Source organism: Aspergillus melleus, assembly GCF_016097325.1.
Source record: "Aspergillus melleus strain CBS 546.65 chromosome Unknown contig7, whole genome shotgun sequence".
Lineage (NCBI taxonomy): Eukaryota > Fungi > Ascomycota > Eurotiomycetes > Eurotiales > Aspergillaceae > Aspergillus > Aspergillus melleus.
The window spans coordinates 3153104-3175989 of NW_025763376.1; the positions used below are offsets into that span (position 1 = coordinate 3153104).

The window sequence follows — 22886 nt, forward strand, 5'->3', positions numbered from 1 at the left end:
CTTTATATATTTCTACCATTCTCATTCTGCCTCCGAATATATTCCCGAACGCAGGCAGTGTAAGACCAATGATCATGGCGACAGGATAGCCACCCTTTTCTGAGCGAGGAGATAAACAACAAGATCGTGACTGGTCCTATGCGGGTGCCAATCGTAGGTAGTAGCAACCTTGGACCGTCTATCATCTCCCCGAGTTACCTGATCCGGCCGAGATGGCGCAAAAGGACGCGATTGGCCCAGCAGAGCCGGAGTGGAGACTCGTGATGACCTAGGTTCGCTTACAGAGTCCGGGGGATTCGATCTCATTCTGATGGAGAATTTCGGGAAATCGGGGTTGCAAATCTGTGTTGTTGAAGAAGTGATGCATGGTTTTCCTATGTTTCTCCCTTGTTAAACTTTCTGAGGACAGCCACTGCTGCCTGACTGCCTGACTGCCTGGATAATTGCCGCTAGCCCAATGTGGCGAGGATCGTCAGGCCGCCACCGCTAGCTGATTGATGCCTCATTGCTGCCTGGGCTTCCCTTTGAACGTCCCTCATCTCATCGCCAGGTCTCCCCGTCAATTGCTTCAACACATTTGAAGGCTCAGGTTTAGCAACGTGTCTATTTGCCGACCGGGCAGCAACAGAACAGATCACGCCGATATGGATTCGTTCCAAAATCATGATACTGAGCCTAAACTTCCTGGGCCAGTGAAACATTATCGTCGACCTCGACGGCGACCGGCGTATTTAAGGACGAAGACCGGATGCCTGACCTGTCGGTAACACATTCCTCGCGCCTTTCGGATAGGTCGAGAACTGATAAATCTAGGCCGAACGAGGAAAAAGAAATGTGACGAAGCGAACCGTCCCTGCGGCAACTGCGCGCGAATACAGTTATCCTGCCACTGGCCAGGGGACAAACGTGCAGGCCAAGATGATGTCGAATACTCCACTGCAGTCGCGGGCGCTCACACAAGGCGACCAAAGCTACAGCACAATCCCGGTTTGGAAGTGATTCAATTCAAAGTGGCGGGCATGGATTGCTCTGGTACATCGGAACCATGTTTTAGTTGGTCTTCAAAGGTGGTGGCTACTTCGACACCGGATCGCGCGAATGCAAGGTTGGAGGACGCCCAGGCCTTCATTCCAACTGTTGCACCTCCCGTATCTTCGATATACTCTAATGCTATCACACCGGATAGTATCCCACTCTTCGATTTCTTGCGATCCGTGTTCCTGCCGCAGCTGATTCGACCCACTGCCCAGAGAGCCTTTATCGATCTCTTTAGCAATGAATCCTTGACTATGGCTTTGCGCGTTCCGTTCTTTATGCATGCCCTTCTCGCATGCTGTGGCGCCGAGATCCTGGTAGAGGGGCGTCACCTTCAAACCAGTTTCCAGCGACTGGCAGAACTGCATTACGCGAAGGCTGTGGCTGGGCTTCGAGCTAGCCTGGACACCCATTCGTTGGAGAATGACGGCACGGTGGTCATACGGACGGTAATTATGTTGTGCATTTATGAGGTGAGCTGATGACCTTCTTTGGGGGTGTTATCTGTTAACAAGTTCGACAGAGATCCAAACCATATCTCTCCCGCGGCGTGGATGCACATCTTCTAGGGATGGCACAATTGATAAACGTCCGGTTTCAACAACCTAGCCAGTACATGCCTCGATCAGCTACGAATATGGCCATTGACCGTGTGATTCTCGAAGCGTTCATCTTCCACACCTCGACCAGCATTCCCTTCCAACATCAGGCGGCCAGACCCGCGGACATCGACTTTGCCTTTTCGCTAGCCGAGAAGAGGCTGGAAGACGAGTCTTGTACAACCATTTTGGATCACTCACACTCTCCTATTCTCGGTGTGCCGCCCAGATTATTTGCATGCATTCGTGAGATTGCGCTCATCCATCAAGGATTACCACGCAACGTGGATGTCTCGAGATGTTATGAACTGATGGAAGCAGTGTCTGACTTGGAGGTAGATATGCTTGGAAGTCACCAGCTCGTGATGGACGATCTATCACGGCGCGACCTAGTTTATAAAGATGCCTCCATCGGTCCGAGACTGTACATACTGGCTTGCAAGATTCTCCTTGATCGCATTATATCATTAGTATTGGGGGATTCTGCTGTCGCCGCACCGCAGCTTCTAGATGAGGCAATCGACCTGGTAAATCAGTTACAACCAATGACTGATTATTATGCCGAGTATTACGGCTGGCCCTTCCAGGTGCTTGGGGTCTGTACATCTCTACCAGAACACCGAAACTGCCTTCTTTGGGCAGTGACTGCGTTTTGGAAAGCCACCAGAAATGGAACAATGGGGAGATTGGTGAGGACGCTGGCTTGTTGGAGCGATCCACTTGACCGACACTTTCCCCTCCAGCTCGAAGATTCGGAAAGAATGCCGAGACATCAGACACTTTCGCACTAGACAAGCATCTGACGTGTTAATGCAATGCTATTTTTATTCGTCTTGCCGAACACGAGCCCCCACCGTTCTGGAATCCGTCGGGCGAGCATAAATACGGCCTCAGCCTTGCATCGAAACAAGCACCCACAACAATCAAATTCATATCGAACGCACGATGACGGCTAACCCCTTAACATACGACCTCGCTGCCTTGCTTGCCACGGACATCCGTGAGAGTCTCCCTGAGGAGCTGGTGGCTCACACCATCAGCAACCCGCCCTTCGTCTGCATCCCAGGTACCTTCAACGTGCGCGATCTCGCTGCCCCTGGGCGGATCCTGCGACCGGGACAAATATATCGCTCTGGGGCCTTGACAAACGTAACGGACGAAGGTAAACGGGCTCTGGTACAGAAACTAGGCATAACTAAGATATCTGATTTGCGGAACCCCTCCGAGCGACTCAAATCGCCCAGCCCCGAGATCCCTGGAACAGACACAATCTGGATTCCGTACTCAGCCGAGCCTGGAGAAATTAATTTGGCAGCCTTTGCACGAGGTGATCACGATTTTACCGGGTTCAGGGACCTTTATCAAAATATTCTAGACATTTCCGGCCCGATGTATCGGAGAGTATTCGAGCATATTCGGGACTCTCCGGACGAGCCGTTCCTGTTCCATTGCACTGGTATGTTGACCTTTGTTTTTTTTTTTGTTTTTTTTTTTTTTTTTTTTTTTTTTTACCTTTCTTTGTGACTGTTTAGTGTGATATTCCGACTCTAAGAAAAGACGTTAATGTCGTGGGTGCAGCGGGAAGAGATCGTACCGGCGTCCTCGCCGCCCTCATCCTGCGTCTTGTGGGCACGTCGCTGGAGGACATTGCCCATGACTATGCGCTTACTCGCGTTGGCATTGAGCCTGTTCGCTCCAGTCTCCTCAGTATGTTGAAGGGCCACGTGTTTAAGGGCTGGTGCTATCGTGGCGTTCATTGAAGCTTTTGAAGTGAATGCCGGAAGCGTCGAACAATATCTGGCTCATGGGTTGGGTTTTAGCCACCACGAGGTTGAAAGGATCAAACAAAATCTTCTGTCTAACTAGAGTGATCAGACTTGATGGATCAATGACGGACGATAATACCGGCTCATTCCCAGAGGGCTGCATTGAAGGCTTTGTACCCAGGGTGAACACTGGGTTGCCTCGATATTGGACCAATGTACATGCATCATTCATATCGGCTAGTCCATGATGAATCTTTCACCCATACCCTTCAGGAAAAGTATAAATACGACTCGACATTGACATTGTTTCTCATTCACCCATCTTTTTACAAGGAAACAAAGGAAAGGGACAGAAACCTCAATTCCTCGCCACCCGCGAGTGAGTAATCATCACAAAACCAAAAGCAGCCCTCTGCCTCTTTCAAGATGCCGGTTAAGAATGTACCAACCGACTTGGACTTGGATTTCGATACCGAACATGGCGTGCCGCCCCATTTTCGCACGTATCCCAACATGAACCCTCCTCCTGATCATGATGCGAAGGGAGTCCTCTGGCCTGAGCCAACGAAAGTCGAGGTTAGCTTCTTCATTGACCGAAATGTGGACACGAGGAACCGGAAGGAACTGGCCTACGCAGTTCGGACGCAGGCCTGGCGTCGTCTTACCAACTTACGATTCGAAGATGACCCCAGGACGTTGCCTTATCGATACTATCACGTCCAGTTCATCTTCTGTACTCAGACCCCCTTGGATTGGTGGATACACGTGTTCATCCTTCGCATGATGAACGAGATGGCCGGATGATGCGGGATTGAAGATGCCCTTCGACACTGCGATCTATCGCTTGCAGATCTGTTGCTAGACTTACTAGATGTTCCGAGCTTGACGGGATTAATGCCAGCCGTGACTATGAAATTTCTTTTTATCTATTATCATCCACCATGTACTTGTTGTTTAGGTCGACGTGTGCGAATCAAACTGCCATTTGTTATCATCTCTCTGTCCAGTCAAATATCATGTTCCCTTTTGTTGTTCTAGAATAATCTCCTCCTACCTTATGTTTTATGATCTATAGTGTAAATACCCGGGGAACCATACCTATTGTGGGGGAAAGTTGAATTCTGGGTATGTCTTTTTTGCATCTTCCATTACTCGTATTTGAAGCCGCTGGCGCAGCCCGTGGGGCCATCGGTTTTTCAGGGATATTGAACGCTCCCGACATTCCTACTACATGGTCCTAAGCCTACATCTACTGACGGTGAAGTTACTTTACCAGAGTAAGTTTGTGCGATAGCTCAGCCAGGGCTGTATGGTAAAGAAGTGACATTCTGTGCGACCATTAATTGACCTCGCAGCTACCAATCGCGCCCCAACGAACAATACATAATCAGAAGACACCGAAGAGCAAGGCTTCTCAGATGATGCCGAACCATTCCAAGATCGAGTCCACCTGTGTTGGTACAACATGGCCCACTCCTTTGGCAGAATAGGCTACAAACTGTGTGCCGTCGCCATAAACATACTGGGTGTATCCGGACAGCGGCGTGTCGCTAACGTTCTGACTGAGAGATACCCCAAACACGCTCGACCACTGCTTCTGCTCTTCTTCCAAGTTTTGATGTGAAATGACGGTGTCCGCCGTGCCATGCCACACCTGCAATTTCGGGTATTCTCCGTTCCAGCCGGGATAGGCCTGGCCGACGAGCGCGGCCCATTCTTGACCGGTCTTGATCACCTCGCCGGCAGCACAGGCCGGGTCCGAGGAGAAGGGACTCGAGCCCGGTGAGCCCTTGAGGCATCCGTATGGCAGGCCAGAGAAGGCGGCGCCCGCAGAGAAGATGTCCGGGTAGGCAGCGACTAGTGTTTGGGTCATCATAGCCCCGGAGGACGATCCAGTCACGAAGATGCGAGATGGATCGCCACCGTACTTTTCCAGTGTGTACTTGACCATGTTGACAATGGAAAGGGAGTCACTGCCGCCGTTGTGTGTGAGCGAAGGTACGGTATTCACGTCCCAGCAATTGGAGTCGCGCGTGGAGCCGGGGTAGATTGTGATAAAACCGTGCTTGTCGGCGGCTGTGGAGATGTCGTTTGAACGGTAGTAGCTGGGAGCGCTGCCCAGACAACCATGAAGCTAATTCCATTAGGTACTGGGCTGTATACTGTCGGAGTGGAGAGGTTCTTACGGCAACCACGATGGCTGGGTTGTCAGACAGTTTATCAGGAACGTATATGTACATCCGATCGCGGCCAGGGTTGTCACCAAAGCTGGGGACAAGACGCAGGATAGCAGCGGATGCTGTGCTAAAAAGGCAGAGCATGTAACAGAGAGTATAGAAAGGGGCCATGGTGTACGGGATTTGAATGAAACAATATATCGCGGTTGTATGGAGTCATTCGTGTTCCTGACCACCTTTCATTATCCCAGGAAAGCTTGACGAATATATACTGCTCGCATACTGGGCCCCTACGGTAGATCGAGATTCTGAAACTCCCGAAAGATTCTTCAAAACACGCCGAGCATGCCAAGAAGTCGGCATCTAAATTCGACCGAGGTGGATGAGTGTTTTGAGTAGATCTTATTCGTGGATGGAAAAGGGCGATCTGCATGGGAGATAATTCTCCTCGAACCCTGGGCCTGTCGATCCTCAATTGTTTCCCTCGCCGGATCTGCATCTGATCAACACCGAGGTTGAAAGACTTCGACCCTTAACTGCCGGGTTGCTATCCTATCCTTGCTACAATCACGGGTATGAGCTGATGTGGATGGATTGATAACCAATTCCCTTCCTGACTTAAACTAACAATCCCATCACGCTATAATATGATCCGAGTCCCAGTTCCAGCGGATACTATGGTTTATCCGGAGCAAGTGCCAATCTTCTTGGGCTCGCAGCCGCCAGCACATCCATCGTAGAGCACGCACGGGTTCTTGGTATCGGTGCAGACGTTCTTGAGCGTCGCAGTGTCGCCGAAGTTCGAGTTGATGCCAACAAGTTCACCACCGTTGCGTGCGGTCACGCCCTCCACGTAGACGTTGCGCTTGCACTGGCTCTTGCAGTTGCCGCAAGATCGGTAGAGCTTGCCGTAGTCCTCAGCGTAGAAGTTGATGATCTATAGATGGGAGGGTTAGTATCTAATAACAACTAGCGTGGCGAAAGAGGGGACTGGAAGAAAGGCTTACATTGACGGTACCGCATCCATTGTGCTGCACGATCTTGTCGTCCGCATGGTAAGCTCCTCCACCGATGATCCAGGTCTCCTGGCCCGCTTTGTCGTTTTTCTAGCTCGGAATGCGGGTTAGTTCTGACTCTCATTGATAAATCAAGACATGACCGAGGGAAAGAGGGAACGTACGATGGAAATTGCGTCCTCGCAAACATCCTCAAACCAGACAAACTCCAGGGTGCAGGGTCCATTGCAGTGCACTCCCTCGGCTTGGTTCTTGCCGATGATGACGTTCTTCAGCGTTGCGCCGGATTGAAGGTAGAAGACGGCATCTTTCCAGTCACCTTCAGACTGGTCTTTGCAGGCACCGGAGCCGCGGTCGTACCTGGCCCAGCCACCGTCGAAGACCTTTCCGGCAGCAACCTCAATCACGGCGCTGTTAGAATGGGAAGCCGTCGGAGTAGGCACGCCGCCCTCGTAGCCCAGGCAGGCGAGGGCGGTGGGCAGGAAGGATGCGATGAGAGGAAGCTTGGAAAGCATCGTGCTGCAGACTATGCTGGATTGTCTTCAAGGTTGGAGATGAGGTGCTGGAAGAGAATTGATGTCGTGATCATCGAGCGCTCTTTATACCCTTCTGTCAGGTCTCATCTAGGAGAGAGCCAGAGCCATTGGTGGAGCATCTCATCTTCCTTGCTCGGTGATACCTGTCTCATTCAGGAGAAATGAATCCCAGGAGCTGCATCACACGATATCGCCGCCTGCGACGGTGATAGAAACCCATCTCCTCCAATCACAGTAGAACCTGCTCAACTAGAAAACCCCAGTCTTGCAGCTACTTCGCTTAGCCAACGGTCACTATCCACCAAGTAAGATTATCATCCAAGACATCGTGGCATGGCACTCCGGTGGACAAGCCAGGATAGCGATAGCGACAGGCGAACGAGTGTGGCGAAGTCAGAAGTGCCCAGAGTCGTGGCGCTCGAAGTAAGACTCTTCGGCAATTTCTGTTTGTCAGAACCAATGGGAGTTGAAATCCTTGTCCACCAATTATCCGGGGTGCAGCTATTCACAGCTGCAGCTAGGGTCTGCCTGGTCTCAATTAAGGAAATTGCAGTGGGCTTGGGTGGTCAAAGAGCGCGCCCAGGAGGGAAATGGTGGAGCAGAATATGTAGCAGACTGAGACATTGCCCTTTCGAGTAGTTCTTGGGACCGGAGATGCGAGTCTAAGGGGTAGACTAGGCCAGCTAGACTGGCTCCTTTTGGTTTCTAGGGCTCGGCTCTGTCGGTGAAGACACTAGAGAAGCCTTATTCTGCGAACCCTCAAGGGCACTTTGGCAGGTCCCCTCCAGATAGTGAGAGCTATTATCCGAGGACTTTGGATGCATAAAATTCTCCGAGTGGATGACTCCCGTCATGAATGCATGTCAAGGAAAAGCACAATCTACGCCGGCCTTAAGAAAGACAAGGCTCAATATACACAGTGCAGAGGAAACAAACCACCCTACTCCTCGGCCACGATTTCCTCCGGCACCACCAGGCTCATCATCTCGTCCAGTAACTGCTCGACGTCCGCGGCCCCGGCCTTTGCGGCCAAGTCTCGCGCCGTCTGTCCGTTATCATCTTTCACATCGGCGGCCGCTCCGTGTCCCAGAAGAAAATAGACGTCCTGTCGCAGTCCGGCGGAGGCCGCCATGTGCAGCACCGTCTGTCCAAACATGTCGCGCGCAAAGATATCTCCCCCTTTGTTGACGAGAAACCGCAGGACATGGCTTTTGGCCCGGACAGCCTTGTGAAGGGGCGTTTGGCCGTAATCGTCGCGCGGGTTCACATCCGCGCCCTTCCGGATCAGAAAGTCGACCATTTTGCGAAGACCATTCTGGGCGGCCTTGTGCAGCAGTGTTTCTCCTGAATGGTTGGTCAGGTTGATATCGGTCGCGCTTTCCAAGAGAAGCTCCAGCATGTTTCGGTCTCCGTTGGCGGCAGCGAAATGTAGCGGCGTGTCGCCGGACTCGTCTTGCGCTTCTACGTCGGCGTCGTTGGCCAGCAAGAGCTCGACGAAGCGTTCGTGACCCATCCGTACCGCGATGTGTAATGGCGTCGTGTCATCCTTCGTCTCTGCGTCTACTTGGGCCCCCATTTGCAGGAACACCGTCGCCAACGCCACGTCGTTCTCCTTCGCAGCGAAATGCAGCGTCGTCTGTCCGGACGCATCCTTTGCGTTGACGTCGGCCCCCTTCTGCAGTAGCAGCTGCATCATCTTCATGCGATGTTTTCCTCGCTCGTACATCACCAGGGCCAGCAGCAACGGTAGCCCTAGCTGGCCCGACGGCGCGTTGATGTCGGCCCCCTTCTTAATCAGATACTTCACCACGTCGCCGTGTCCCTTTCGAACGGCTTGATACAACGGAGTACCATCCGGTTTCTTTCCTCCGACCTCTGCATCCACCGGGGGCTGCAAATTCATGTCCGCGCCATGTCGCAGCAAGAGCCGCACAATCCCCATGTTCCCATTTCTCGCTGCCCACCATAGCGGCGTACACCCGGCATCGTCCGGCTCATCCACACTCACTCGACCTGAGCTGATCAGCAAGAGAAGGATCTCTTCGTGTCCTTTCTCTGCCGCCCAGGCCAACGGCGTCCGTCCGTCTGCCCCCTTCACGGCGGGATCCGCGCCCGCCTTTAGCAGCAGCAACACCAGCGTCGGGTCCCCCTTTTCCACGGCGTAGCACAGCGGCGTTTGTCCACTCGCATCGGCCACGTTGGTATCGACTCCTTTGGCCAAGAGCGCCACCATCACGTTCTCGTGATCATTCTTCACGGCCCATCCAAGCGGCGTCTGTCCGAATTTTGCGTCGCGAGCGTTGGCATCCACTCCGTTCCCCAGCAGCAGGCTGACCACCTTCTCGTGGCCTCCCTCGGCAGCCCAGGACAGCGCGCTGCGACCGTCCTCGTCGCGACAGTCCAGGTCCACGCCTGGTGTGCTCAGCAGCAGTTGCACGATCGAGTCGTAGCCTTTGCTGGCGGCCAGGAAAAGTGCCACCTCGAGGCGGCTTTTGGGCGCCGGTAGAGCGGATCCCTCAGTGTCGGCCATTCTCCCATCAATTCAATTCCTTGGTTCGATTTGCAATACCCAATTCCCAATATCTATTCACTATTTTCGCTCATTTACGTCCACGGGTGCTTGAGGGTGGGGGATAGTGGTACATCGAGAGACCAGTCAATTGAGCGATGGACGGGGATTAATGAGCCTCAATTGATTCTGTCCTGGGCGTCCGAAAACTGACTATCAATGACAATCCGCCACAGAGTAGTCAGACAAAAGGAATGAGGGGAGGAAAAAGAAACGCGGTAAGTGGAGTGTGAACAAGCGCGAACCGAGAACAAAAGACGAACGTGTGGAGAGAGGGTGATGTGATAGGTATTTTAAGGAAAGGGGGGAGGGACAGGAAGGGGCCATGATATAACTGCGCATGAGAGGCCACCGACTAGAAGAGAATGGCCCGACGGAGGATGCAGCGCCAATGCACAGAAGAGAAGGACAGAAAGGACCAAAAAAAACATGCGATGTTTCCCCCCCGCGAGCGACACGTGGGAAGCCCTGACTGGCCTGTCGGAGCCTGAGGCAATCCACCGACGGGGATTCCCCTTCACCCTTTCATTTCTGTCTCTATTTCTCTAGAGACCTACTGTGGTTTGGAGTCTGATATCCTCGCACTTGCCAACCGGGATCAGGGAAGTTGCGCTGGCATGTTTGCTACCCAATTGGCCTGTGAGCTGGTCTGGTTGCTTATGGTCGACTATCCTGCGAATTAGATCGGGCGCATATCAAGGGTGCATACTAAAGAGACTGGCACGCGACGCTCGTCTCCTCGACGTGTTTTCAACTTCTGGCCCTGGTTCGCCGGAACAGCTTCGACGTCGACGTCGGCTTCATGCTTGGGCAGCAGTACAAGGGCAATGTAGGGCTGGATTGGGGCCTTAGGTGTCTATCCATCTCTCGGGGAGAGCAGTATAGCATAGAGAGAAATAGAAGGAGAGAACGAGGGCAAGACGGTAATTTGTCGGCAGCATCGGAATGCTTTGATGCGTTGTACGTGAATATTCTCTTGCGTCGCAGACCTGTGAAGACCTACACATTTGCTCTGGGAGTCTCGTATGCAGACTTTGGGTACGCCTGAGCCCATGATATGTACATTCCCCTCTGCCTTGCAGATTGGCACTTTGCGGGGCTTCAAGTAGTCCCATGCATACTGGATATTTGCCCACATCAGCCCGGAGACCGTTGGATGTCCCTCTTCATACCTGCAAAATATCCAACCAAACACAACCATCCACTTGTCTATAGCAGCACCATCGCCGCGCCCGCAACCATCGCCGCCATCCAAACCCCCAGCAACCCGCCGAGTCCTCCCCGACTACTCATCTCGGGTCTCGATCCCGGCGCCCCGTTCGAAGATGACTCCGTCGGCTCTGTTTCCGCGCCGCCGGTCTTTGTATCCGTGGGCTGGTGCACTAACGTGAGCGGAGCCACCACGCTGACCCCCACATACAACGAACTGTCGCCGGTCGCGATCGTCGTTTGCGCCGTCGAGGTGATCGGCGAGGTCGCATTGATCGACCATGCCAGGCCCGTCACGGTGAAGTCACCCTGCGTGAAGGTGGCGTTGACTTCGGTCAAGACTTCCATGGGGAACAACCGTTGACAACCCGACGTGACGCTATGCGCCGGCAGAGTGGAGTGGCAGCCGCCGTCGGTGGAGAGGGTCATTGAGCTTGAGTGTACCTGCTCGTCAGCTTGTCTTTCGTGGGTCAAGATGAGTAGTCTGACGTCGACAGTTGATTTGGGGCAGACCTACCTGGGACAACACACAACGGCCGTTTCGCTGGGGTCGAGCAGCTGCACCAAGACGTCCGACGGTCGGTGAAAGATGGGCTGGTTCGCCACGGTCGGCCGGTTCGCACCACCGGTAAAGATGCCAGAAAGACTCGGCTTGCTGTCGCCGTCGCGTCCGGCCACGCCGACTGTGGCCCATCCCGAGGGACAGTAGACTCCCGGCGAGTAGTATGGCACCTGGAACCCATACAGCGGATTATCCCAGGCGACCGAAGAGCCGGTTGGCGAGCTCGCGATTGTCGACGAGGGCGTACATTGTTTAGTGTCGAGAGACGCGCAATTGGTGAGCCATTGGATGGACGCAGGATGCTGCGTGCGAGCGAGTCCCACGTATCCTGTGCACGATGCGGGCGGCGTGAAGGCAGTCGTCAACGGTCCCCAGTTGGAGAAGGTGTACTGGTGTAGAGACGTAACAGTGGGCATTTTGGCCTTACAATTGCCACTGACTGCGACAAACAACTCTCAACACGGTCATTGTGCTACCGAAGAGGCGATGGCCGGTCTGGATTATAGGCACGACGGACAGAAGCGCCGGACTCCTGAGCGTGAAATGAGCGAGGCGCCGGGGTCAGAGCAGAGCCAGTCAAAGATGGTTTCATTTCACTAGTCGCTGCACTTCGCCGCAGCATTTCTTTCCTCCGACCTGCGACGCCCAATCATAGTTCCTTCATGATCCAGGGTGTTTATATTTGGATCGGCCGGCCGGAATCTGGCAGACTCGCGCCCAGCAGCCGCTGGCCAAGAAATTGGTGTTATCTTGGCGTGTACAAGGAGATGAGTGCGGGTTTGGGTCTTTTCTCGGTATACTTGTTTACATGGTTCACAGGAGATGGTCCGCCAATTTGACCAAAGGGCCACGATCTACATCTTGGCTGGAGTCATGATCTAAGAAGAGATCTACGTCGCGACGGACCGCATCCATGTTCTCGTCGGGGTCTTCCGTGTCTCGGCGAATATATACCGTTCTCATGCCCCTAGAATCATTAGCTGAGCCCCACTCCAAGAGCCCCTGGGAAGGAAACAAACACTTGCTTTGCTGCGCGCAGGTCGTAAGCATGCGCAGCAACCATAGCGGCCTCGTGCGGGGAGACTTGTAACAGGTCCAGGGCCTTGCGATAGATGGCGGGATCCGGCTAATTGACTTGCATTTAGGGGCACAGTCACATAGAGCATCAAACGGCAAACATACCTTGGTCAACCCCAAAAGTTGCGAAGAGAACAAGGTATGGAAAGGAAGGCCAGACGATCGGATGATGTCGAGCTGCAGTCGCGTAGTCCCGTTGGCGAGGACGACCCTGGCGAGATTTAGCAATCCGTCTGACAGAAGGTCACCCAAGACGAACATCGTGTATTGCTCCTTCAGTCGAGATATGGCTTCCACTGCATCGGGCCAGGCTAAACGACCGTCAATCGAGAACCCCTTCTACCTCATAAAGGCCCAGTATATACCCACCCACTTGCGAGTGCCAACTGAGCACCAATCTCTCCCGCTCCGTCTCATCCACGAGGGCATCGTCAATCCCGTATTGTCGCAAAAGGCGATCCAGCACACGACGATGCGTCAGGTCAATATCCTCCGAGCCCGCGCCCGATTGAAATCGAGCGTGAATCTCGTCGAAGAACCCAGCGCGCCAATCCGCGGCGAATTCCGCCTGTTTCGCTTCCAGGCGTGGGCCGAGAGACGGGGACTGGGATAGGGCGGTGCAGATAGAGGTCTTCCAGTCAGTGCAAGTGCCCATCAGATCGAAAACGAGGGCCTGCGGGTGATGAGAGGTGATAGAGGACATTTTGGTAATAACTCTGGCGAGAAGAGAAATAACTACAGCGCAAAGCACAGCAAAGCACAGCAACGCGAAATAGAGTAAAGTAAAGCGAAAGGAACAGGAAAGGAGAGAAGGCAGCGACCGCGATAAGATAAGACGGGATTAGATAAGATGCGGCACGATAAGCGACAGCTGACAAATCCATCTGTTTTCCCCCTCTTTTGAGGATTGTTACGATTTGTCGTCGCATCTCTCTATGCAACATTCACGGCTGCCTTCAAATCACTCCGAATGCCTTTCCAGCAAAAGGAATTCTCCGACTTTCCTGCTCCGCCTCCCGTCGGCACCCCGACCGACTCTTCCGACGCCCAGCCTTGGTATTCGATCGGTCCGGGCATCTGGGAATTGCTGTTGAACGGAGAGAAAGACTCCCACCACAAGTCGGTCCTGCAGTGGTTCGAGCCCGGCCAGAAGTCCCCACAAACCGAGCCGATCACCCATCCCTATGTGGAGGAGGTGTGCTTCCTACAAGGCGGGCTGCGAGACCTCACGCTGAATCAAGAATGGGGGCCTGGTGCATACGCGTACCGAAGGCCGGGCATGAAGCATGGGCCGTATCAGGCATCTGAACGGGGCTGTTTGGAGTTTGTCAAGTTGAGCCCAGCATGAGTTATTCATAGAGTACTGAGTGGAAGAACAATATCATTGATTCATGTCTCCTCGCCGGATTCCGCGGACACGTTCTGTCCCGGGGTCCGCGGGGCCCGAGAGTATCGCCTCGTTTACGATCCTGTAATTGGCCGTCAAGAAGTCTTGCGAAATATGACTGTTGTTTAAAAGCTCTCAATCAATGCCCCAGCTGGCCATCCCAACGTAATGGCGACGCTTGAGAAATCCGTGGACCCCAGCCCAGAGGGCTCGCTGGCAACGATACCTGAAAAGTCCAGCGAGTCCGACACCCCCAAGAAAGATGGGGGTATGAAGAGCTATATCAGGATATTCGGCTATACTGACCGGTTCGGGTGGTTTCTCAACGTCCTGGCCTTGGTCGGGACTATCGGCGCAGGCAGCGCATTGCCCCTGATGGATCTGCTCCTCGGAAAGATGATCACGACCTTCAACAATCAAGCTACTGGCGCCGATTCTGGTTCAAAGTTTCATTCCCAGTTGAACAAATTCACGTAAGTAAGTGACGGAGTCGCGCGAGTCGGAATACCAGTGTCTGATAGTCCACCCCCAGCCTCTACTTCGTTTACTTGTTTGTTGCAAAATTCGGCTTGGTGTACATTTGGACTGTACGTGTACCCCTATTAATCCTGTCGCCTTCTCCTGTTTTGTTCATTGTTCACATATTAACTCAAACTCAACTCGCAGCTATCCTTATCGGTCTCCTCGCTCCGGACTACCAAAGCCATCCGCATCGCTTTTTTGACTCGCTTGTTGCAACAAGACATCGCCTATTTCGACTCCAACCAGGGTGGATCACCTGTTGTACAAGTCACCACAAATGCCAATCTCGTCAACCAAGGGATTTCTGAAAAGCTTGGGTTTGCAGTACAGGGAATCGCCACATTCGTGGCGGCCTTCATCGTGGCCTTCATCGTACAGTGGAAGTTGACGTTGATTACGATCTGCATCGTCCCGGTTATCATTGTGGTCACCTCTGTATGTGCAGACCTTATGGTCAAGCAGGAGAACAACATCCTGCGCGTCAACGCTGATGCCGGTTCGCTGGCAGAGGAGATCCTGGCTAGCATGAAGACTGTTCATGCGTTTTCCGCGTTTGCAAAGTTGACTGCCAAATACGACGAGCTGGGGCTGGAATCCAAGCGTCTGGGCTTATCACAGTCCTTAAATATGGCTATTCTATACTCGGCTGAGTTCTTCTGCGTCTATGCGGGCTATGGCCTTGCCTTTTGGCAGGGTGTCCGCATGTATGCGCGAGGGGAGATTGCCGAACCCGGAACAGTTGTCACGTATGAGCCCATTCCGCTAATATCGCCGGTATGCTAATTAAGGCTGTCTGCATACAGAGTTATCTTCGCCGTAATTGTAGCTGCCACAGCCATGACGCAGATCGCACCGCAGATTATCCAGATTACCAAGGCTGCCTCGGCCGCTCAGGAAATGTGGGCTGTTATCGACCGGGAGCCTTCCATCGACGGACTTTCGCCCGAGGGAGCCCGTCCAGACACCTGCATCGGAGACATTGTGCTGTCAAATGTCTCTTTCGTATATCCCACTCGGCCACAGGTACCGGTCCTTCGGAACGTCACGTTAGAAATTCCTGCCAACAAATCCACAGCCCTGGTCGGGCCCAGTGGTTCCGGCAAAAGCACCGTCACCGGCTTGTTGGAGAGGTGGTATGACCCATTGGAGGGGTCAATCACGCTTGATGGACGAGATGTCAAGGATCTTAACATTCAGTGGTTGCGGACTCACCTGCGCATCGTTCAGCAAGTGAGTACCCCTTTTATCAGGCCGACTAAGTTGACAAATACTGACAAGTCATCTAGGAACCGACACTGTTTAACGGGACAGTCTTTGAGAATGTGGCTTATGGCCTAGCCGGCACTGAATATGTTCATGCGCCTCAAGACGAACAGCTCGAGCGCGTTATTAAGGCATGCAAAGCGGCATATGCCCACGACTTCATTGAAGGACTCCCAGAGGTAGCTGTTCCGGTACTCTGCTCCAATGTTTCTCAACTGACATCCCACATAGAAATACGACACTCAAGTCGGAGAGCGAGCGACCATGCTGTCGGGCGGACAGAAGCAGCGCATCGCCATTGCGCGAAGTATCGTTTCGGACCCCAAAGTTCTGATTCTCGACGAAGCTACCAGCGCCCTCGATCCACAGGCAGAAAAGATTGTGCAGGAAGCGCTGGACAACGTTTCGGCCTCACGCACGACCATCACCATCGCCCATAAATTGTCCACCATCAAGAGAGCCGATCAAATTGTGGTCCTATCGCAGGGTGAAATCGTCGAGAAAGGTACACATGACGAGCTTGACAGAACGGGTGGTGCCTATCATCGACTCATCCAAGCCCAGGACCTTGGTCGAGTGCAGAGCGATAATCCTCCGGCGTCAAAGGAGGAGATGAGCGAAAGCGTGCGGATTGCGACAATCCCTTCCGGACGGCGGGAGAGTGTCAAGGACAGAGGCGTGGTCAATAACATCGAAGCACCTTCAACCCGCAGCAAAAGCTTGATCCAATGCTTGTTCATTCTCCTTTCCGAACGATGTGATCTTTGGTTCGAGTTTTTTGTCGTTTTCGCTGCCTGCGTTCTAGGAGGCAAGTCCCTCAGTTCTCGTCTTCACCAGCCAGCGATTAACAGCGAACAGGTGCAACTTATCCCATTCTGGCTTTTCTATTCGCCAGGATCCTGGATGTGTTTCAAATTGGATCCTCGGATCAGATGGTCAAGAAAGGTGACTTCTACGCTCTCATGTTCTTTGTGCTGGCCCTTGTTGTTCTTCTGGTGTACGCGATTCTAGGCTGGGTAACGAATGTTATCTCAACGGTACGTCCTTTCTCATACCTCGAACTGACCCATACTAAACAGGATATGCTATTAGTGTATTGTATACATCTACCGGATGGAGATGTTCAGAAGCTATATCCGTCAAGACATGACTTTCTATGATCAACCAGAACATGTCACTGGGTCTCTGGTGTCACATCTATCCACCAAGCCAACTAGTCTCCAGGAGCTTCTCGGTTTCAATGTCGGTATCATTATCATCGCACTGGTGAACATAGTGTCTAGCTCTATACTTGCTCTGGCGGTTGGCTGGAAGCTGGGACTGGTCGTGCTGGCCGGCGCCATGATCCCCATGGTCTTCTGTGGTTACCTTCGAATTCGTCTTGAGTTCATGTTGGACGAAGGCATCTCTAATCGCTTCTCGCGAAGTGCCGCTTTAGCTGGAGAGGCCGTATCTGCTATCCGCACCGTCGCCTCGCTGGCTATCGAGCGAACAATCCTGCAGCGGTATACCGATGCATTAGCCGGGATTGAGCGACGGTCGATCAAATCATTGATTTGGACAATGTTTGGGCTTTCCTTGACGCAATCGCTGTCCTTCCTCTCGATGGCACTGAGCTTTTGGTATGTGCATCCGGCTGACATTGAGATCATACGACTTACTTGAACAGGTACGGCGGACGCTTGTTGGCCAGCGGCGAGTATTCCTCGACACAGCTCTATATCGTTGTCATCGGCTCCATCCTTTCCGGGGAGGCGGCAGCATCGTTTTTCATGTTCAGCACCAGTGAGTATCTTCGAGAACTCCCACTTTGCCTAAGCTAATGAACAACAGGTTATACGAAAGGTCAGGCGGCCTGTAACTACATCTTCTGGCTTCGATCCTTGCTCCCCGATGTTCGCGATGGCGATTCCGACTATACCCCAGATCAGGCCTCTGGTGCCGCAGGAGTGAGTCTTCAAGACGTCGGATTCCGTTATCCTACACGTCCCAATCGACCGGTGCTAAAGAATGTTAATGTTGAAATCCACCCTGGCCAGATGGTCGCCTTTGTTGGACCGTCCGGCCACGGCAAGTCCAGTTTAATCTCGTTAATCGAGAGATACTACAATCCCACGTCCGGGTCTATTCAATTCGACAACTTGGACATCGTGAACATGCCTCTCTCCTCCTACCGAAGCCATCTCTCACTGGTCCAGCAAGAGCCGGTGCTTTATCAAGGAACCATCCGGGAGAACATCGCCCTGGGACTAGAATCAGAAGCAACCGATGACCAAATCGAGCAAGCCTGTCGACAGGCGAATGTCTTTGATTTTGTGTCCTCCTTGCCCAACGGGCTATCAACTGTGTGTGGTTCTAGAGGCAGTCTCTTCTCGGGCGGACAACGACAGCGACTGGCGATCGCGCGGGCACTGGTCCGCCGGCCTCGACTGCTTCTCTTGGACGAAGCGACGTCGGCATTGGATACAGAGAGCGAGAGAATTGTACAGGCTGCACTTGACAAGGCAAAGGAGGGTCGGACGACGATTGCGATCGCGCATCGTCTTTCGACTATCCGACACTCAGATCGAATCTTTGTGCTCGTGGACGGTCGCATCAAGGAACAAGGCACACATGAGCAGTTGCTACAACAACGAGGGACTTATTATGAGATGTGCTTGGGACAAGCGCTCGACAGGGCTGCCTAATATTGTTTCAGCCCTGATTTCTGTACTGGAATATTCGCTCGATCATGTTTGGGACTCAGTGGGATCCGGGGCGTTCATATCTGGTTTGGAATACAACCTTCCTGTATATTAATACCACTATCTTGACATAATATCACGACACATCTCATCTTTCAATAAGCTGACAAACTCATTGTGGGAGGGATCTCAACAGTTCGCACGCAGGGTACGCATCTCCTGTCAACATCAACTGTTGAAATTAGATTAAACCACTGGCTGGCAACGAGATGAATGAAACTCTTCTACAATCATTTTTAAGGTCAACAAATTTCAGATCACGCAGTGCCGCCGCCCGTGGGCGCCATGGCAGTAACGATTAGTGTTGATGTTAGTGTATTATAAAGTGTTGCCACCCTCCTATAGCTATGGTATTGTTAATACGACGCAATCGTCAGTTGCAAAGATGCTATGGTCGCTCTTCTACCGGGCATGGACGGCCGGGTCATACAAGGGCGCGTTATTTGGTGCTCATCGCTGTCGTCAACCTCCTGGCCACTCGATTCCGGCGACAACGCGCGAACGGCACGCAGGAGAGGTCGGATGGTCATCAGGCTTGCGGCCGTCAGACCGAGACTGGCTTCCACATGCGACCAGATTGCTATCTGTGTGGTCTGGTCTGGACGGGTTAGTTGGTGAGTTGAGGTCGAATAGACGGAGAACGCCTACAGAGGAATTCAGGGTCCTTTGACAAATGGAGAAATGGCATGCGTACGATGACGGCTGAGCTTGCCCTGTTGGTACATGAGTATCTTCCCCGGATGCCTCTGGAACGGCTCTGGGGAGGGTAACTGACACACATCCAATGCCCAATAACCCGGCTACCGCAGCCTTGGTCCGTCGATGCATCTTCAGTTGCCAAACCATGAATGCTGGTAGAAGACCGATCGTGAAATCGCATATGGTTGCGGCCACGCTGTACATGTATACCACCCCAAGGAGAAGATCCATATTCAGACATTTTCCCGTGGTATCCGTGCGGTTCCAGTAGTAGTGTACCGGTTGGCACTGGAAGACCGTAAAAAAGAAGAATATTAGACCCGCAACGATGGACAGAGCTGTGGCACTATACAGCATGCAGGAATGAACCCGTTCGACGGTCAGGCGCAGTAGAGACAGGGCGATAGAAAGTCTTGCGAGGACGCAGGTTACGACGTAGAACACTTGTCCGAAAAAGAAACACTGGGTTGTTGCTCGGTTAGTTACATCGAATGTCAAACATATAGAACACGTCAGAAGACGGAATTACTCACCAGCATTGCCCATCGATAGTGATCCGGACGATCGGTGAAATGGGCCATCTTCTGTCCCATGCCATACGCGGCTCCTAGGATGCCACAGACTCCGAATCCAAGGTTGAAAATCCACGGTCTATCAACATCAATTGGTCCAGGAGGGTCGAGGTTTGAGTACAGCTCACCATTGCAACTAGCATAATCCAATCATCGGCTCCAAAAGATCGCACAATGTGAATTCGGACGTAAAATCGCAAGAGAACCGTTACCTGCGATATACCCAGAAAGACCGCCGTAACGACTAAGATGGCCTCGCTTCTTCCGCTCACCATGATCGGCCGCTTGCGACACCCGCATTGTATGGTCTCGCAATTGAGAGTCGATTAATCGACGTTTCAACTATATTTGCCTCTTCGAGGTGGTTGAGCTTGAGCTTCATTTTGTACCTGGCCGAGCTTGTCATCCAGTCGGCCCGATGCGACGTCGCCTTGACGTCATCACTAGGGACTGTGAAGCTTCCAGACTCTTGGCCAGTCGATGGATTCCTGGAACAACTCCATGTCTGGCAAGAGCTGGAGGAGGTGCACGATTGCCAAGGCGTCCAGCTGTTTCTAAGTTAGGTGGGTGCCTCGTCCCTGCGCATCATGGCTCCTCACTGTCCAGCAATGTAAGCAGATCTGGCAACATACGCTAGGCTGACTCTTCGATGCTTTCCGGGTCTTTCATCAGTCCGGTCTTATGTGATACTGTCCCCTGCAGGACTACCCTTTACTCCTATATCTCCAAAGTATGTGAGGATGACGTACGGGCGCTCCTAGCTTTCATGCGATCGTACGGCATATCGCATCCACAGTCTAGGGCATGCAATCCATCAGCACCTCATTACGACAAGCCAATTGCGTGATTAAGTCTACAGAGCCCATTACTCTGAAATATTGTCAATCGATGAGCGATAATAATTTCCTTACTTCCTGCTAGCGGATACGAGCAAATGGTTAAGAGAAAGAAGTTGATTGACGAGTTTCATAGCTGCGAGCAAACTACCACACCACATAAACAGATGAATCATGAATTTGCCTTGAATGCCGTGATTGGTACACGGTTGTGCGAGCGACCGGATGCTTTCGTCAACCCGCTGCAGTCGGTTTACTTCCATGCCCTTGTCGCTTCTTGAACACAATCATCAAGTCTCCCAAGGTTGTGCTAAAGGCCTCGGTCATGATATCATCCACTAGCACACCCTCCGCTCCCGGTGCAAGAGCAAAATCAAATGAACTGATTATCTTTGCAATGGTAGTGCGAATGTTCAGAAGCGCAAGCGGCTTCCCTATGCAATTGAACATTCCTGTATGCAAGGAAACATTAGCGTCCATGGGGCACCAGAACGGGGTACAAATAGGTAGGACACACCAGTCGAGAATGGAGCAAACGCAGTTTTGTCTCTCACCATCTCTGGGCAAATCGTCCATCGCTCCGGTATGAATTTATTTGGTTCCTGGTAAGCCGCTTCGCCTGTTGAATAATCAATGAGGTGTCTTCGTGATTGATATTATCAACACGGAATGTCGGTCAAGACTCACTGCGGCCGATGGTATATAAGGGGGTCCATATCAAGGTGTTTCCGGGGATATGAACACCTTCAACTGCGATGCCATCCGGTGGGGTCTTGCGCTGCATCTGCGTCGGAACGGGCGGGTACAGACGCAGAACTTCCATGATGACTGCGTTTAAATGCTCAAGATGTTGAATGTCGCTGTTTAATATCTCCTCTCCAGGATCAGATACGTACGGTGCGATTTCCTGTCGCAGTTTCTCGAGTTGCCCGGGGCGTCGAGCTAGTTCGTAGATGACAAGCGAGAGGACCACCGCCGTAGTTTCACTGACTGGGGTCAGGCTCCACCACGACAATTAGAGCTTACAAAATAAGCAACGTACCTTCCGGCGACCACGATCAGCTGCCCATCTCCTCTAAGAAGATCTAGATCTGCCTGTCGAGGTTCACGGCCTTTCAGAGGTGCTGCCAAAGCTGACCCGATGGTCTGAAATTCAACTTCCGCCTGGCTCAGTTAGCATCAATCCCTATCCAGGTTCTAATCACGGGCATAGGCCTACTTTGATTTGCTCTTGCATTTGTTGCTCGGCAAAATCAAAGAGTCTTCGCCAGCCTCTCGCCAATCCCGGGACGTTCACTAACAGCCTAAACAGCCAGGTAGGGAGGTTAAATCCTAGGGCCTGAACACCCTCGTTGATCATCGTGACGGCCCAATGCTCCCGCCCTGTCTCTAGCATGTTAAATGACTTGCCAAAGGCCAGGTCGCCCAGGACGTCGAAGCTATATGAATAGAACCATTTGGTAACGCTCATGGGCTGGCCGTGGCGAGCCACGATCTGGTCGAGAAGCTGCTTGCGGTACTTGTGCAGGCGCAGCTCATACCCGCGTAATGCGCGATCGCCAAATGCAGCGCTCCAAACACGTCGTCGCTGGTCGTGTTCCACCTTGCTGCGATAGATATGTAAAGACACCATGGGCCTGTAAACGTCGTACCACGGACCCTTGGTGCATTGTGTGCCGAAGCCGTGCACGATATCCACCGCGCTGGGGTGTGCAATAGACAGATCTGTCGGTCCAACTCGAACAATCGGGCCGTACTGATCATGCATGGACTTCACCTGTCGAAAAGCATCGCGTCGGCGGGCTCTCCAGGCGAGCCACAGACCCGACAGTCTGGCCCAGGTGGGACCAGGAAACGTACGCAACGGATGGAGGAACAGGCGATAGATCGCTAAGCTGAAGAAAACCCCCACAAGGTAAGAGAACATGACGCCGAAGGCTTGGGTGAAGCCATCACGAATACTGCTCCCCCCTCCGTGACTCACAAGCGTGAGGGCCGCGAAAGCCAAGCCGAAGATTTGAACGTACAGCGCCCCGGATAGATGGTGTTCACCGCGGGCGAAGTAGGTAATGTGCGAGAAGACACCACTGGCAAACAATATCGGATACCTCGTGTCTTCCCACATGTTAGTATAGGTTACAAAAGAGTACGCCTCGTATACTCGGTGTGCTTCAGCTTGCAAATGCGAAGTTTGACCCTTGCAGGTTCTGTAGGGATGACACTCGGCACCGATGATGTAAGTGATTCTACGTTCGGCGCTTCCGGAGGGGTTTGAATCAATGATCCCTGTCTTTCCACTCCACGGGTTTTATTTAGT

General features: G+C 52.6%; 13 protein-coding genes across 14 annotated transcripts; 4 read left to right on the forward strand and 9 right to left on the reverse strand.

Moving 5' to 3' along the window:
• Positions 1-539: 539 nt before the first annotated feature.
• On the forward strand, positions 540-2511 carry LDX57_012046 (uncharacterized protein). 2 transcript variants are annotated; one of them, XM_046093779.1, is made up of 2 exons: positions 540-1508; positions 1559-2511. In XM_046093779.1, exons 1-2 carry the CDS (start codon positions 1020-1022, stop codon positions 2423-2425), a joined length of 1356 nt encoding a protein of 451 aa, XP_045949755.1. In that variant the 5' UTR covers positions 540-1019; the 3' UTR covers positions 2426-2511. The 2 variants fall into 2 exon arrangements, with proteins under 2 accessions (XP_045949755.1, XP_045949757.1); XM_046093778.1 differs by having other exon boundaries at positions 540-763; positions 814-2511.
• LDX57_012045 (uncharacterized protein) lies at positions 1062-1448 on the reverse strand (the record flags this gene model as incomplete). Its single annotated transcript, XM_046093777.1, has 1 exon — positions 1062-1448. One exon carries the CDS (start codon positions 1446-1448, stop codon positions 1062-1064), a length of 387 nt encoding a protein of 128 aa, XP_045949756.1.
• Positions 2512-3826: 1315 nt separating the features above from the next.
• LDX57_012047 (uncharacterized protein) lies at positions 3827-4204 on the forward strand (the record flags this gene model as incomplete). The annotated part of the gene is made up of 1 exon (XM_046093780.1): positions 3827-4204. One exon carries the CDS (start codon positions 3827-3829, stop codon positions 4202-4204), a length of 378 nt encoding a protein of 125 aa, XP_045949758.1.
• Positions 4205-4814: 610 nt separating this feature from the next.
• Positions 4815-5351, reverse strand: LDX57_012048 (alpha/beta hydrolase family esterase; the record flags this gene model as incomplete). The annotated part of the gene is made up of 1 exon (XM_046093781.1): positions 4815-5351. The coding sequence occupies one exon, from the start codon at positions 5349-5351 to the stop codon at positions 4815-4817; it is 537 nt and encodes a 178-aa protein (XP_045949759.1).
• A 908-nt stretch (positions 5352-6259) lies between these two features.
• LDX57_012049 (uncharacterized protein) lies at positions 6260-6604 on the reverse strand (the record flags this gene model as incomplete). Its single annotated transcript, XM_046093782.1, has 2 exons — positions 6260-6514; positions 6596-6604. 2 exons carry the CDS (start codon positions 6602-6604, stop codon positions 6260-6262), a joined length of 264 nt encoding a protein of 87 aa, XP_045949760.1.
• A 120-nt stretch (positions 6605-6724) lies between these two features.
• LDX57_012050 (uncharacterized protein) lies at positions 6725-7108 on the reverse strand (the record flags this gene model as incomplete). Its single annotated transcript, XM_046093783.1, has 1 exon — positions 6725-7108. One exon carries the CDS (start codon positions 7106-7108, stop codon positions 6725-6727), a length of 384 nt encoding a protein of 127 aa, XP_045949761.1.
• Positions 7109-8069: 961 nt separating this feature from the next.
• LDX57_012051 (ankyrin repeat domain-containing protein) lies at positions 8070-9659 on the reverse strand (the record flags this gene model as incomplete). Its single annotated transcript, XM_046093784.1, has 1 exon — positions 8070-9659. One exon carries the CDS (start codon positions 9657-9659, stop codon positions 8070-8072), a length of 1590 nt encoding a protein of 529 aa, XP_045949762.1.
• Positions 9660-10907: 1248 nt separating this feature from the next.
• Positions 10908-11885, reverse strand: LDX57_012052 (uncharacterized protein; the record flags this gene model as incomplete). The annotated part of the gene is made up of 2 exons (XM_046093785.1): positions 10908-11340; positions 11425-11885. The coding sequence occupies 2 exons, from the start codon at positions 11883-11885 to the stop codon at positions 10908-10910; spliced, it is 894 nt and encodes a 297-aa protein (XP_045949763.1).
• Positions 11886-12282: 397 nt separating this feature from the next.
• LDX57_012053 (uncharacterized protein) lies at positions 12283-13249 on the reverse strand (the record flags this gene model as incomplete). Its single annotated transcript, XM_046093786.1, has 5 exons — positions 12283-12436; positions 12489-12595; positions 12652-12757; positions 12806-12857; positions 12916-13249. 5 exons carry the CDS (start codon positions 13247-13249, stop codon positions 12283-12285), a joined length of 753 nt encoding a protein of 250 aa, XP_045949764.1.
• Positions 13250-13516: 267 nt separating this feature from the next.
• LDX57_012054 (uncharacterized protein) lies at positions 13517-13894 on the forward strand (the record flags this gene model as incomplete). Its single annotated transcript, XM_046093787.1, has 1 exon — positions 13517-13894. One exon carries the CDS (start codon positions 13517-13519, stop codon positions 13892-13894), a length of 378 nt encoding a protein of 125 aa, XP_045949765.1.
• A 207-nt stretch (positions 13895-14101) lies between these two features.
• Positions 14102-18640, forward strand: LDX57_012055 (ABC transporter ATP-binding protein; the record flags this gene model as incomplete). Its single annotated transcript, XM_046093788.1, has 10 exons — positions 14102-14406; positions 14466-14520; positions 14600-15201; positions 15259-15685; positions 15742-15897; positions 15950-16526; positions 16577-16755; positions 16811-17340; positions 17388-17503; positions 17552-18640. 10 exons carry the CDS (start codon positions 14102-14104, stop codon positions 18403-18405), a joined length of 3801 nt encoding a protein of 1266 aa, XP_045949766.1. The 3' UTR covers positions 18406-18640.
• Positions 18619-20074, reverse strand: LDX57_012056 (uncharacterized protein). The gene is made up of 5 exons (XM_046093789.1): positions 19862-20074; positions 19695-19768; positions 19238-19623; positions 19111-19175; positions 18619-19060 (listed from the first exon to the last, which is right to left on the reverse strand). Exons 2-5 carry the CDS (start codon positions 19752-19754, stop codon positions 18819-18821), a joined length of 753 nt encoding a protein of 250 aa, XP_045949767.1. The 5' UTR covers positions 19755-19768; positions 19862-20074; the 3' UTR covers positions 18619-18818.
• Positions 20075-21245: 1171 nt separating this feature from the next.
• On the reverse strand, positions 21246-22757 carry LDX57_012057 (cytochrome P450; the record flags this gene model as incomplete). Its single annotated transcript, XM_046093790.1, has 3 exons — positions 21789-22757; positions 21612-21733; positions 21246-21555 (listed from the first exon to the last, which is right to left on the reverse strand). The coding sequence occupies exons 1-3, from the start codon at positions 22692-22694 to the stop codon at positions 21246-21248; spliced, it is 1338 nt and encodes a 445-aa protein (XP_045949768.1). The 5' UTR covers positions 22695-22757.
• Positions 22758-22886: the final 129 nt, after the last annotated feature.